Below are 15141 nucleotides of genomic sequence, written 5' to 3'. Positions count from 1 at the left end.
TTCATGCACGTGGCGTAGACGTGGTGACAGTCTGTAGGTTTGTGCCTGTAATTACCATCGTCCTGTGTTGTTGGCACACCCACATTTTTTTGTCCCTTTATCCACTTTCTAAGGAAATCTTAGAAAAGCAAATGCACCTTGATATCATTCTGTGTTGCAATGGTGGCTGTTATTTATCCTGTGCTTTAGGTTACGCAAACTTCATTTTAATTTTGCAGTGAGCTTGTATCAATATTATTTCTGTTGTCGCGCACATCGTTTTGGGTGACAACCCTGTTTAAAGAAGTTGTAACTTTAACAAGCCATCTGTTAACCTTTCAGAGAAAGGAAGTGCTTTTGTCAGTTACTCTAATGAAATCACAAAAATCATTTCCTGGTCTCCAGTTGTAGCTCAGTCATCCTATCTTCTGTCAATAGGAGGATATTGAAACATACAGGAGAATACATGCACACTTTAATCCCACCTTGTGATATAGCCACAGTGCTGTATTTTAGTGCGGCAAATTGTAATTAGCTAGTGATGTCAATGGCTTTTATTTTCCATTATACATTCTCCGTATTGCACAAACTCTCTTATTCAACAGGAAAGAGTTTCCTCATCCATCGGGTAGGAAGGCTGGGCACAAGAACCGTGGGAAGATCTCTTGAGTTCCTGCCAGCCTTATTAGTAAAGATTTTGATTTCATGAGTTAAGAGGGTAGAAAGGAAGGAAACTCATGTCAGCTTAGGTGGGAATAAATAAAACTGCAAAATAACTCCGTTTCCTCCTTTGGGATGAGGCCACTAGAATGGCTGGATGGAAGGAGGAGAAACAGTGGACAGAAACATTTGGAGTAATGGGAAAGGGAAAAATGAATGATGAATACATGGGAAATTGCCTATTGAGCTATGAAGTCGTGTTAAGTCTGAGGAAAGTCTTTGAAGCACCAAAATGTGTTGGCACTGAGCAATGAGAGCTGTTTGTGTGGAGAAAATCCCAAGCCCAAATGAAGGGAAAACATGTCTGGAGCCAACCCTTGTGATGGGGGTGCAGGAGTGAAAAGAGGCTTTCCCGTGTGTTTTACTGGGAGGGATGATGGAGTCAGGCTGCTTCCAGATACATCCCTCTGAGCTTTGCTGGGCTTTAGCTAGACCTAAGCATGTGCCAGTTGCTCTCTTGTAGTTACGACCACCCCTCTGGTCCAGGTGTGGGTTTTCTGTAAAATAAAATGGTCATGGTTAATGAAACTCAGGTAAGAGTGAAAATGTTGATGTTCTCACCCAAAGCAAGAGACTGAACAATTGTGTTGGAAAATAACTGCAAGGCTACACCACAGTTGTCAGTTTATGCATTGGAAAAGCACTTAATACTGCACACACTGCCTGTGGCAGACTTCTTTTTTTTCCTTCTGGTCCATGGTGTAATGTTTGAGAGTGCTTTTTGGAAGGAGCTGCTGAATGCAACATGGCGTGATGTGGGTGCCCTTGCAGGGAAGGGAACTGCTTTCATGATCTAACTAACCAGTTGTTCTGCTGATTCCTGAGTTGACTCAGACTTAAAAGAAGTAAATGTAATTACATTAAACAAAGCTTTTTCCTTCCCACACGTGCTCTGGTCCGTTTACCGCTTCTGAGAGACAACAACAAGCTTATGAATAACAAGTGAAATCTATTTTTATTTATTTTTTTGACCTGTGGCAAGAGACTGACAGGAGAAACATTATGCACAGGTGCAGCATGTTTATGGGATCAGAGGAAGAGGTTACAAGAGTGTTTGAAATGTGTTTTTTGAATGTGTTCTTTGAATGTAAATCTCTATGTTAAGTTGTCAAAAGGATAAAACTGTCAAGATTTTAGTGTTGCCAGTTGCAGCTCAAGATCATTTTGACAAAATGTGGCATTGTTTGATCTGAAGCCTTGACAAAACAGAGGAAAAAGATAAAAGGGTTTGAATTCAGTTCTTGGCTACTCCAAAGGCTTCTTCTGTTTAACTGCCATAAGCTGGGTAACCTCTGTGTCTTGTGACATGGGTTCAGCAGCCCATTGGGATTCAGTGTTTTCCTGCCAGCCCGGAATGACAGCCTGTTCAGTTGTACTGCTCAGCTATCTGCCTGTCTGTTTTTGAGAGCATAATCACACATTTAAAGTCATTTCTGTGTCTGGCCGCAAATGGAGAGTGCCACGTAAAAACACAGCCTTGCCCAAATGTGGGCCTTCTAGAAATTCATTCTAGACTGTGCCTTCTTTTTTGTCTGTATTAATGGGGTAAGAGAAAATAGGTGGGGTGAAAAAGCTCAATTAAGTCAAATACCAAAGCTATCTAATGCCTTTTGTCCTCTGGAGCAACTCTCCCATCAAGTTGAAAGTAAAGATGGTTACACACAATTTGTTCTTGACTAAAAAGTAGATTTAAGAAAAAGCAAATGCTTTCCCAGGGAACTTGCCAGATATTAAAAACTAGTTTGACTCATCTAAAACAAACTTTTTTCTCCCATCTTTCCACTCTGAAAATTAGTACTCTTTTTGCCCATCCCTAGCTCTTTTCTATTTAATTCATAAAGATAATGTGAATAGGAGAGAGATTTAGTGTTTGTCAGTTCACTAAATATACTACTTGAATTTCACCAAGCTCTGCTTGCACAAACACATCTTTGTTAAACTTTCTTTAGCCTGTTCTGGTCTACACTGGCATCCTCTTGTCAATGCTCACAGTTACGTGCCTGCTCACAGTTTACCACCCTAATCTTTTTTCCATTATTCTGGTTGCTATTTAGCTAATGCTTTTATCCTTGAATATTCTTATCATGTTGTATTTCTCTGAAGCAAAATTTTGCGCCAAGTGTTACCAAAAGCAAGACTCTCTAATCAGACAGATGAAGCTCATTAGTGGTATATTTTCAAAGAGCCTTTTTTTGATGCAAACTAATTAATTTTGACCCATTGCAAAATTGTCCTAACTGTAATGGGAGCTAAAATCTAATAAGATAAAAGAAACTGAGATGGAAAAAACAGCCGTCACGAGAACACAGCACGATGAACAGCTTCTGCTAAATCTTGGAAATGATGATCTGTTTTACAGCTCTGAGGCTGAATGTTTTACAATTGCCAGTGTGTTTGAAGTCCCTACGGTGAATTGATGGTTTTACGTTGCTGGTTTTCATCCTTAATGCAGAACGTAACTGTGATTTAATTTACTTTGTTCATGCTGACCAGTGGTCAGTGTTAGTGTTACGACAGAAGCTGCCCTCCATGGTTTGTTCTGCTGTGTGAACAGGAGCGTTGCAGAGGATGGGGAGGGGGTCTGAAGTGCCTAGGCTGAGAACAATCCTTCAAGTTCATTTCGCTTTGAAACATGAATGGACCATTAAAAACAAAAAATTGCAAGGAAAGAAAAATCTGGCCACATTCTCAGTTTCAGAAAGGCTGGTTGTTGTTTTCAGCAAGGAGGTGAAGAGAATACAAAAACCTGGTTTAACAATGTCTTCTGATTGGTTGGACCTTGGAGTCAGTTCTTGACTTTCCTTGGCTTTCCTGTGTTTAAGATGTGTGAAAAATATTGATTACAGTCTTCCTGCTTCTTATTTTCAACAAATTTAATGTCAGGTAAACATCCTAGATGAATTTGAACACGGTAGATGATACTGGAGCACGCTCATGGTAAGGCTGTGCTGTTAGAAGTGCCTGAAGAGCTCTCTTTCTATTTTCTGAGTGGATCAAAGCCGCCTGAATCGCTTTCTGAGCTGTGCTTATTCATATCATTAGCAAGTACAAAGCTTTCTCCTTTGTTAGCTTTTTCCACCTCACTTTGAATGCAAAATATGTCGCTGTTATACTAATTGGGCCAACAGGCTGAGGTTAATAAACACTCAGGTGCTTCTCTTATCGGCAGCCTTATTTATGCATTTGACTATTTTGCTTTGTGTTTGCCTGTGATGTGAAAGAATTGGATAACTCTGGAGGTTTTTAAGTAGAAATGATAAGGTAGTAGAAATAGTGCTAATGGGGTGGTTCTTCAGTGACCAGAGTGCCTTTTGACTACACTTGTTAAGAGATGGAGAAGTATCAGGACCTGGTCAGAAGTAATCCCTGGCTTTGGTTCCCACCTCACTCTGCAAGCTGCTAGTAGCTCTTGTCAGTGCTGGTGAAGTTTCCTATGGCTCGGAGATGCTTTGTTCTCCCCTTTTTAGGTGCTTTGTCCTTCGTATCCAGGCAAAGTGTTTTCAACCCTGTACTCTGAGCTCTCTGCAGAGCCCTCAGCATCAAGAGGCTGTACAGCCTCCCCTTCCCTGCTAGGGGTTCGTCTGCTGGGGCTCATGGGCAGCCTTGGTGCAGTTCGGCCGTGTAACCTCAGCTCAGACAGCTATGAAAACTGCCGTGAACCTCCCCTTCTCCCTTGCCTGAGCTACGTGGCAGGTTGTAGATCTGCAGATCAGTTTGTCAGGTTTTCCACTTGGCTTTCCCCAGCCCCGGTGGATGGCTGTGGCTGGACTGAGGAGTAAATACTGGTTGCCCCAGTTACAAGGGGATTTTTTGCTGACCTCTACAGGACCAGAGCTCTCTTGCTCCCTGCAGGTTTAAGTTGAGGTCACTTGGCCAACATGGAGCAGATTAAAAAAAGAAATACACCAACAATAACAAAAAGTAGCTCTTTCAGTATTTTGTTTTCCAATCTGACATCGGTTTTGTTTGTTGAATGTAGCTGATAGCAAATTAGTGATATCATTCACTGGTGGAAAAAAGTCAGAACATGCTTTCTCGCCTGCATTTTTGCAAGCTTTTGATGAAAGGCTAGTTAAGGTGTTGTTAGGAAACTACGCCTTGTTTGCTCCAAGCAGCATGTAACTTCTATCACTTGTGATTTTATTTAGCTTTTATCAAAAGAGAAAATATTAACTGCCTCAGTTGAAAGGGCTAATATTATTTCTTTAAACAGTCCAAAGCAAATATATAAACAGTGAATGGTATGTTGGCTAGATGTGCTTCAGTAGATTTACACAGCATCTCCGGCTTTTCTAAATAAGCATGCTTACAGGCTGTTGGTGTTACAGCTGGCTGCATCACTCTGAGTGGTAATTCATTTAATTGGTTCTTGCACTTTTCATTGGAAAAAGATATTTGTAAATGTTTTCAATACTTGCATAATTTAAAGGTTTCTGGATGTAATCCACCTTCTTCTTTTGTTGCTTTTTAACTGCTTATGAATCAACTGCTTCATTATTCAACAACAATTTGGTAAGGAGAGTTAACTGATGGCTGAACCCTGCCTAGTAGCTGAGTTATTGCACCAACGTGTCAGATGCTTCTCAGCACTCGCTCAAAGTACAGTACATGATGCTGTTGTAGCCTCACGCTGATGAAAGGTTGGATGAGTGTATGTTGGAAGAATGGTGGTTCACAGAAGAAGGGGCCAAATAGAAGAATTTCCCTGTTGAAAGCCGGGGCTTTTGGATCTGTACGTCTTCAGAAAATTTGAAAAGCTCTTGCATTTGCAGCTGTTTAACTCCCTGTTAGGTAAATGAACTAAAACGACATAATTGTGGGTTATCTCCTCTAAGAGAGGGAAGTCAAAGGATGGGAGAGTGAAGATTAGAAAGTGAATGGAAGCGAGTGATGCTGCTTAGGTGTTACAGTCAGCACCTTATAAATATTAAAAACAAATGGGAGAAAATGAGTCAGATTTTCAGACAAGCAGGTTTTAGGCATCAGGGCATCCATAAAAGGCAGACAGAATATGAGGAAAATCTGTAAAAGCTGCTCTGAAAAAGAACCTGACCAGCAGTCATCTTCAGGATATGACCTAGGATGATATCTTCAGGATATGACCTGTCATAACTCTGTCCATTTGGTATTAGTTCTGGCAAAAGTAAGACACTTTAAATCATTTCAAACCATGTTCATCTTCACTCTACCTTGCAACTTCCACAGTGCTTGTCTAAATCCACGTGATTCTCAGACATAACTTGTCTGCAGCAGTTAATTAACAGAAAGGCAGAGGGCTGTAGTTAGCATTTGCAGTAGTCTGTTCTGGAGAGGTAATTATGATTAGGGCAGACTTAGTATTAAATCGTATTAAACCTGGTTAGTTCAGGGATGTAACACTTGATAACTTCTTCAGGAAAAAAAAAAAGGTATAAAGTGGCTACATGGCCTCAAGGAATTGATTCTGACTGGGAAGGGAAGTGACTGGGCCAGTGAAGTCCAGAGGATGTCTGAAGAGGTTTCTAGGCCAGCAGTGATGTGAAATTTCTGCACTGGAGATTAGAGCACTTTCTCCTACCAGGCAGGGAGAAGGGGTAATTCACACTGGTGACCTTGATGGGATTGAGAAGATTTTAGGGCTCACTGATGCTCTCCTTCAGTCCTGCAGTGTTCAGGCGGTTAATCTCATCTTTCAGCAGAAGATGAATATCTCCGCAGATCATTCCCCTCCTGCCTTTCCTTGGCTCTTGCCTCATGAGTTGTGGCAAGCTGTGGTTTTGTTGAACAAAATCACCCTCTGACTCTGTCTCTCTTTTCCCTAGCACTTAGGAACTGGAACACTTGGGAACCTCTTTACTACATTGTTTTTCTTTTCTTTCGTTTTCCTTTTTTTTAACCCCCCACAGACCAGCTTTCTCACAAGGTTGGTGAATACAGGGCTTGTGCTGTGTCTGGAAAGATGTAGCAGGTTAATTGAGTCCCTACTTCTTTTACCTGTGACATGAAGAGCAGCCTTTCTAATGGTGGGAGGAAAAGAGATGTAGGGCAGAAAGCTTATGTTGGTCTGTTTCACAGACAGGAAAAAAAGTCTCTTTACTGTTTGTCCCTCTACTGAGGTGAAGGTCTGGAGCTGTGACTGTTCTTAATACTTGTCAACCTAAACACTTGTAGTGCATTTACCTACAAATGGGTATGTGCAGCATCAGCACCAGTGTCTGGTTGCAAGCTCTGCTCTTTGAAAAACAAAAAAGAATCTCACCAGGTCCTGGAGGAGAAGCCCCCCCTGGATTAGGAGCCCAGCAACATGAACGGAGTCACGACCTCTTATGGAGCCACTTGATGGTCCTGGAGCTGTGAAGGACCTGGAAATCAAGGGACGTCTCACTTAGAGCTGCATGTTGCTGAGAAAAGGAGGATTCATTTAACAGGAGGAATTATGAGGGGATAATGTGATTGAAAGCCAGCTTGTGTAGCCTTCATGGTAAGTGTTAGCACAGTTGCTTGGTGCCAATGTAACAGGTTTCACAGCAGCCGTGCTGGGCAAAAGGTTGCTTTGCAAAACATATGATCAGCTTGACCCACTTTTGAGCAGGGTCAGACCTACACTTGATCCTCAGACGCTTATCTGTCTGGAGGGCTTTGTCTGTATGAGAGGCTATGTGTGAGAAATCTCCTGTGGGCTTTTTTTAAGAAAAAAAAAATCACCGTATTGCCTTGCCTCTTGTGAGATGAGGAAAGGGCTGTTTCCCTGCAGTACCTGTGCCCCAGTTTGTCTCTGTCCTTCACAGCTCCTTCCCACTGCAGTGTCCCTTGAGACTTCTGACATCCTGCTGAAAATTTTTGGCCTCTCTCTGCCTCAGTGCTCCCACAGACCAGATCTGTGCCAATGTTTTCTGGATTGCTCTTTACCCGTGCCGTCTCATCCCAGGAGCAGCACCTTCACACATAGCTAACCTCTTTGCATTACGCTCCACGCTTGACTGCTGGTAGCTTTGCTTTGCCATATTGCCCTTCTCTGTGAGGAGAGTCAAAGCTTCTGTTCGTAAATGATAGATTATGCTGCCAGCTTTTGGGAGAAGGTAGAAGTGTCCTGCTGTTTGTGAAAACCCAAAGAAGCAGTTCTGCTTGTAACAGAGTGATAGTTGCCTGAAACTGTGTCACCTTAAAACCATGAAGATCCAGCTTTTGGGTGAAACCTTTTAAATAGTTCTACCAAATAACCTGTGCCTTCAGAGGAGCTGGAAACCAACCCTGCATGGAGAGGAGCAGAGCAGGCTCCAGTGAGCACCCAGTGAAGGCAAGCTGTAATCGAGTCAGTTCATGCTCTGTGGTTCTGCCCTTTCAGATGGCAGGCATTGGCTGTGGTGAGCAAGCACTAAACCAGTGAATTAGGTTTAATCAGTTCCCCGAGATTCTGAGCACCCACATTATCTCTTTATGTAATTAGTTATTTTCATGTTGTGTTAAATTTCCTTGGCTGTTACTGTGCTGCTTTGCATTGTAGGAGCAGTTAGAGACGAAGCTGAGCACAGACTCTGCAGAGTTAGGTATGAGGGAAAGGATGGCCAGTGTCCCAGAAAGCTCCTGCTCAAATTGGAGATGACAGGGCAATGCAGGGATGCTCCTCTCTGTTTGTCAGACAGGGGCCTCGGAGGTAGGAAGTGCCCTTAAACCTGGTGGAGCTGGAAGCTCAGGTTGCATCCCCTCCACGGCTCTTGCATGCCTTAAAGCTTGTGTGCTTCTGCTGAGTTCAGCCTCGCCATCTCGCTGTGTCCCCTTGGACTGTCCTGTGCCCTTCCATGTGCTTCGTGTCTTCAGGTACCTACAGGTGGGAACCAACCTGCTGCTTCTCCTTCTCTGTGGGGAGAGAGGCTCTCAAGTGTTTGGGCAGCTGCAGGTGGAGGCAGGCACCAAAACAGGTTTTCGGAAGTGTTTGTATCACTGGCGTTTCTCTGAGCATCTTGACAAGCTTGGGCTGTAGGGAAGGATGTCTGTGTCCCTTAACACCAGAACAGTCCAAGTGGATACACCAAGGGTAAACGGGCCTTTCCGCTGTATCTAGTGAAAGCGCATAGTGTTTGAAGGAGAGGGAAAAGCAGGTTTGATTAAAAATAATAAAAATCATTTACAGCTAAAGCCATCTGAGCTCTGTTGTCTCTTTAGAATTTTATGAGGGATGAACTCAACACTTTGAGAAAAAAAAAAAAAGAGAAGGGGAAGAGAAGGGGAGTTTGAACCTGGCTGCCATCAGGTAGCACTGGATACCCAGCCTGAACCCAGGAAATCACCAAATAAAAGACGCTTACCAGCAACCAAAGAGCTCTAGAGGGCTACCTGGAGTGCAATTCCAAAAAAATTGTATGCAGAATGGCACGCTAGTTCTTACTGCTGTGTTTGATGAGCTAGGGAGAACTGACAGATTAGTCATGGTATCGTAAATATCTTACTGTGCCCATGTTTACACATTGATTATTGATATCAGGCTCTCGTATGTTTAAGATTCTGCGTAAAGATAATATGAATTGTTTGCTTTTTGAGTCAGTGTGTTTGATGGGGAGATCTGTTCTGCCAGAAGGAAGTGAAATGTCTGTTGTAGACCTAAGCCATATAGTGAATAAATACTGCATTTTCTTTATGAAAGGGAAAATTGAATCATCCAGTCCCAAAATGGATCCCATTCGCAAACTGGAACGAGTTGGCTGTTCCAGTTTTGCTATTCCTTAGAGCCATGCTCTTCCAGTCCCACGCATGTGTGGAGGGCAGAGCTGTTCACCCTCGGCTCTGCTGGGCTTGCTCGAGGGTCGGTGTGTGCTGCTCCGGGGCGAGCTGAAGTCCCGCTGTGTTTCTTGATAGCCATGTGGGCTCCCAGTAGGGGTTCCTCCAGCTCAGGTACAGGCACTGAAGGTGTCTGCGCAAGAACCACGATGTCTGATATGGTTTGGTGTCAGCCTCATCAGTGTAATTTGTCGAGTGCTTTACACCGGTGTCAGAGAGCTCTAGCTGGAGCCATGCTTTCGGGGGTTTTAGGCACTGAAGAGAAAAATACTGAAGATGGTTCAGTCACTTGAGTAAACTAGGGGGAAAATGGTTGTTGCTGACTTTGAACCTTTCTTTGAAAGCCAGGTTTTTAAGTAGTGTAACAAGCCCGGGATCTGCTGGCACAGCCCCGTGCCCCACACAAACGACTCTGCCGCCGTACCCCTCGAACCTCCACAGACTGAGGGGCCGGGGGCGTGTTTCGGCCTCTGCTGCCCGGCACAACCCCCTCTTCCCTTAGCGCTGCTTTTTGGGGAGCTCCCCGGCTGCTGAGCCCGCACCTTCGCCGTCCTCAGGCGGGCTGAGGAGGGCGGAGGGAGAGGAACCCGCACCGCGGGCAGCCTCCAGCGCCCAGCCTCTCCTCAGCCGCTGCCCGCCGCCTTCCTCCCGCCTCCTCCTCCTCCTCTTCTCCTCCCCCGCCCGGGGGGGTTAGGGCCGGCTCTCGCCCCCTCCATAAAGCAGGGCCGGTCCCGTCCCGTCCCGTCCCGTCCTGTCCCGTCCCGTCCCGCTGGGCCATGCAGGCCTTGCCCCGCCGCGGGGGCTCGCTGGAGGCGGCGCCGTGCCCGCGGGAGGCCGGCGGCCAGGTGAGGGGCTCGGGGGGCCGAGGGGCTGGGGAAGCCCAAATTTCTAGCGGGAGTTGAGGTAGAGCAGAGGAACTTGTGGGCTGAGGAGAGGGGTAAGGTGCGGGTCGGGAGCAGCTGCCTGGGACACTGCAGGTTGCGCCCTGAGCGGGCTCTGGGAGCCGGAGAATATGGGATAAAATCAACAGGTAAGTACCGATTCGCTGGCTGTAGTTAGTGACACCGGGCGGTTTAACGAGCGGTAGCCTTTCTTGCAAAAAGCAGAAGGCTTTAAGGGAGCGAGGTTACGCGTGAGCTTGCCCCGCCGTTCCCCTCAGAAAGCGGCGCGGGCTTGGGTCTCTTCGGGAACGGCGGGGCCAGGAGCACCCCTGGCGTGTGGAAACCTTCCCGGTGAGGTGACATCGCGTTGCGGTCACTTACAAGATCGTGTCTTCGTCCTTCCCTGTTTGCAAGTGTGGGAAAAGGACAGCGAGAAAGTAACCAACTGCTCAGGAAGGGAGGCAGGAGGCTGGAAAATGCCTCCTGACACTTTTTCTCAAGTACAAATAACAATCTGTGTCAAATATGTACTTAGGAGTTTTGGGGCTTTAGTTTACAGCTCTAAAATATAATTTCCTTTAAACAAATACGTTTGGATGATTTTAGATATTGACTATCCGCTAATATAGAGAACTGAACTGCAACATATAAATGCTAAATATCTATCCCACAGAGAGTATTTCAGGGTGGTGAGGTGGAGAGAAAGGGAAGGTGATCGCTGTGGAGTCCAGCAGCAGTCATTTTTAACCAGAAGGCACCCAGATAGCTATCTGAGTAAAAGCTTTGGGGCGTTTCTCCTGTTGGTGTATTTTCATTAAGACTTAAGTCATGTAGATGACAAGTTAGTTTTAGCAATAATGATTCCTACCCACCATATCCAAAAAGCTTAAATGTGATGCCATAAAGGAAAAGTGTCAGATACAATTAGAGCTGAGTTACTGGTACAGAATAAAATGAAACAGGAGGTGCAGCTGTTGGAGGAGAGGAATTATTTTTGCATTATCATTTTCCCTTGTCCTGTACCAATAAGGTGGCGGTGTTAACATAGACCTGTTGCCAGTCTATTTTTGTACTGAAAGATGAAAATTAATATTAGTTTAGGACTACAGATGCAAATGGTGTGCATTTGGCATTGTAGGCATCTGAATTTCTCTTCTGCAACGTTTTCAAATTCATCTTAGTGGTCATTTTTAGAATTTAATGTAATACACTGCATTTTTTATGCTTTCTTTGTTGGTTCTTAAAAATATTACTTTATCAATGATATTGCCCAGTCCTAAATACAAGGTTAGTTGAACAAGCAAAATGTAAGGTCAGAACTACAAGATCAGTCTTCAATACGTGTAGTTTTTCCAAGCTGTGCACCTTATAATATTACCTGCAACTGTACCAAATCTCATAAGCTGATCTTAAGTCAGTGATCCTGAATGTGGAATCAAGCCAACGTGCTGTGTATAAACCTTATATAAAAAAACAGCCTGATGGTTTATGCCTTCACAGACCACCATGTGTTCATAATGGAGACTTTTTTGCTTCTACAGCAGCATCATCCGAGTGGAATTTGGCTTACTCAAATAGCAATCTCTGCACTTGAGAAGACAACCAATAACTTATACGTGATTGGGGGGCTATTAGTTTTTTCTGCTCGGAGTAGCCCTGCTTGGTGCCTGTTCCTGGCTCTTGTGATGCTGAACAGATGCTTGCTAAAGCGAGCTGTGAAACCTGCGGGCTGCTGGGCCTCAGCACCGCATTCAGCAGATAATTTGGAACCTGGACTCAAGCTGTGGGAGATCAGTGGCTTTGCTGGACCAGAAGCAGTGCGCTGGATGGACACTGTTGTCCGAGCTCATTGTATAGTGACAGCTTATTAGGGGTAAGGACCTCATCAGAAACCCAGTGAAGGTAGCGATAATACATTAGCATCACGAGACCTCTTCCAAGGGTCTCCTCTTCTGCATCCCAAAGAGCTTGCAGCCAGTAACTTCCTTAAAACCTTCCTTGCAGCAGACTCAAATGTTTACCTTGTTGTAAATCCCTCAGTTTAAAATGAAACTAATTTAGTTGTTTTGTTAGGCAGATTACCTTCTTAATCTGAAAGATAAATGGGAATGTTTTTGATAAAAGATATGTAAAATCTGTGTTTTTGTTTAAACAAATCTATAGTAGGTAGATACCATTTTAAACAAGTTAAAGTTGGAGATAACATAGAAGGGTATCAACAGAACTGCGTCATTTTGACTGTGTTTTTATTGTTGCTTTTTCCGTCCCCAGGTGAGACGGCACCAGATAATCAGATCTTAAACACTGTGTCAAATCAAGAAATAATTCCAAGTAGCAATAATATGCCTTTGTTTTTCCTCCCTCCTCCTTCACTGGCTCCTTCAGAAACCTTTTTTTGTTTGTTTTTGCAAGGTTTGAACGCACATATGAGACAGCCTATGCTTCTAACCCTTGTTTGTTTGTTTGATTTTATTTTGCATTTTCCACATTCTTAATTGTTCCCATATTATTTCTGTTTATGGCCTGGCTACATATAACTAAGAATATGCTCTGCGATATCTACTGATTTCATGACAGTCAAGTGTGTGATCACTAGTAGTCTACATGGTCCTACAGTGTAGCATGTCTGAGAATTTTCAGTGTGAGTTGGGTGTTCATTGTAAGGATTTGGCATGTGAATTAGGGGAACTGACTAACAGAATAGCTCTGTTACATGTGGCTGGAGTGGGACTGTTTATAGTCAACAGATTCTGTTCAGCACAACATTTCAACTCTTTAGGTTTTGTCTCCTTTCTCTATAAAAGTAATGCTTTATGGTTGTGTAGTGAGAGAAAGGAAATGATTTTTCAGCTCTGATTTATAAAAGCATGATCTGTCTTTTCCTACCTATATCCAGTTAATTTTGAATTACTCACTTTACCAATATTCATCAAATATGCTAATAAGTATTTTTTTCAACTTACTATTTCTGCTGACACGTTATAGCCTGCCTTTTTTTCCCTAAAAATACCAACACCTGTTATAAACAATACTTCGAAAACAATTTTTGCATGCTAGAGAACTACTACAATTTTTTATAAAATCTTTCAACTGAAAAAAAAACCAACAACACACCGAAAACCCTTCTGAATTTCATCTTCAGCCCACAGATTCTGTGTGAACCTGACTTTATGCCTGTCATTATATAGTGACTTATTTGGCACCTTTCTTTTTGTGGTTGATAAGTCAAAGTTCAATATTACTCCAAGACAAACTGAAATGTAGAACTTCATACTTTTTGCACTACTAACCATTCAAAAAATTTCTTTGCATTTAGTTAACTAAGTCAAATTACACAATGATTGAAGATAATAAAGAGAACAAAGACCATGCATCTGAAAGAGGAAGAACGGCCATCATTTTTTCCCTGAAGAATGAAGTTGGAGGACTTGTAAAAGCCCTAAAACTTTTCCAGGTGTGTAATAATTTCATTTCTATAGCAGCTCTATATTTTTGAATTTTAAATGTAGTTTTGGAACACACTAGAATTAATTACATCAGTTTATTAAGGATGTGATTCCTAACATGGCTCCTACTTTGCACCCAAAATTATCCATGAAGGTAAATTTATGCCTCAAAAATTAGATGCTGGCTTAAAGTCTTCACAGACTTTTCTGCACCTACTAAAGTTTAGAAAAGATTCTTCTTTTTACTCCACGAAAGGGGATTGGCACTCATTGTTTCTAAAGCATTAAAGAATCAGACCTGAAGCACCTGCTGACAGCGGGTACACGCTTGGGTGCTGACCTGCTGCCTTCAGTGCCATTGTTACCCTGCTGGGCTGGACTGAGGGTGACGGAGGTACTCGTTTGATTGCTGGGCAGGTATCCTGCAGGGAATATGGCAGCGTTGCTGTGCTCTGTCATCTGGCACTGCATGTCTAGGCTAGGGGTTCCTGTATGCTCCTTATATAAGATGTATGATTAATAATTAAAAATAAAAAGAAAAAAGTGAGGTTTATGCCTGGAAAACTACTGTTTTTAAATCCCTTGCTTGTGAGATAATTATATGGAGACTTGACAGGCATCGTTATGAACTTCCCCAGACCAAGTTGCTGATCAGCTTCTTATGGGAGGGATGAAAGAAAAGGGTCAAGGAATTTAAACCTCCTTACTGTGTCTTTTTCTGCTTCCTCAATGTAAAAGAAACCAAAAGAACACAGATTCCTTCATTTTCTTCTCAATGGGAAGCTTTTCAAAATCAAACTATTTCCTTACCACCAATAAGCAAACTGCCATTAGGAGATCCAAATAGCTAAAATAAATTCACATAGCTGGTAAATATTCTGTGGCAACAGAACATTTTTTTTTTTTTTGGAATAATGACTTTTTAGTCAATCAGTTAGTCAATCTGTTTGAAAACATTGCTTCTTACAAAACAGGAGAAGCATGTAAATCTGGTGCACATCGAGTCACGGAAATCCAAGAGACGAAATTCCGAGTTTGAGATCTTTGTTGACTGTGACAGTAACAGGGAACAACTGAATGAGATCTTCCAGCTCCTCAAATCCCATGTCAACATTGTCTCTATGAACCCAACGGAACATTTCAACGTGCAGGAAGATGGTAAGCATAAAGGGCAGTGCTGGCAAAAATGCACAAAGAAAGACATTATTGCACTTTTCAGCATGTTTGAAGTTTGCTTGAGGTGTCCACGTCTGCATTCATATAGTGTTTTCCATGGCTAGCTATCGGGTTTGTGCTTCTGTGCTGTCAGTGAATGTAGAGTGGTTGATGCGAGTGGGGGCTGCATTGGCTGTTGTCCTCTA

General features: G+C 43.1%; 1 protein-coding gene across 5 annotated transcripts in view; it reads left to right on the top strand.

The window, feature by feature from the left end:
• The window catches only part of LOC310900693 (tryptophan 5-hydroxylase 1), a 28173-nt gene that overhangs the window by 3396 nt on the left and 9636 nt on the right, over window positions 1–15141 (top strand). Inside the window, exons 1-3 of one of the 5 annotated variants that reach the window (XM_083839047.1) lie at window positions 8855–10298; window positions 13651–13788; window positions 14755–14938. In XM_083839047.1, the coding sequence (XP_083695173.1) occupies window positions 10230–10298; window positions 13651–13788; window positions 14755–14938 (391 nt within the window). In that variant the 5' untranslated portion in view covers window positions 8855–10229. The other 4 variants (XM_083839048.1, XM_083839050.1, XM_083839051.1 and 1 more) reach the window with 4 other exon arrangements.

This window comes from Anser anser (genome assembly GCF_964211835.1).
Source record: "Anser anser genome assembly, chromosome: 5".
Lineage (NCBI taxonomy): Eukaryota > Metazoa > Chordata > Aves > Anseriformes > Anatidae > Anser > Anser anser.
The sequence above is the reverse complement of the archived record's forward strand: the minus strand, read 5'-3'. Positions and strand labels throughout refer to the sequence as shown.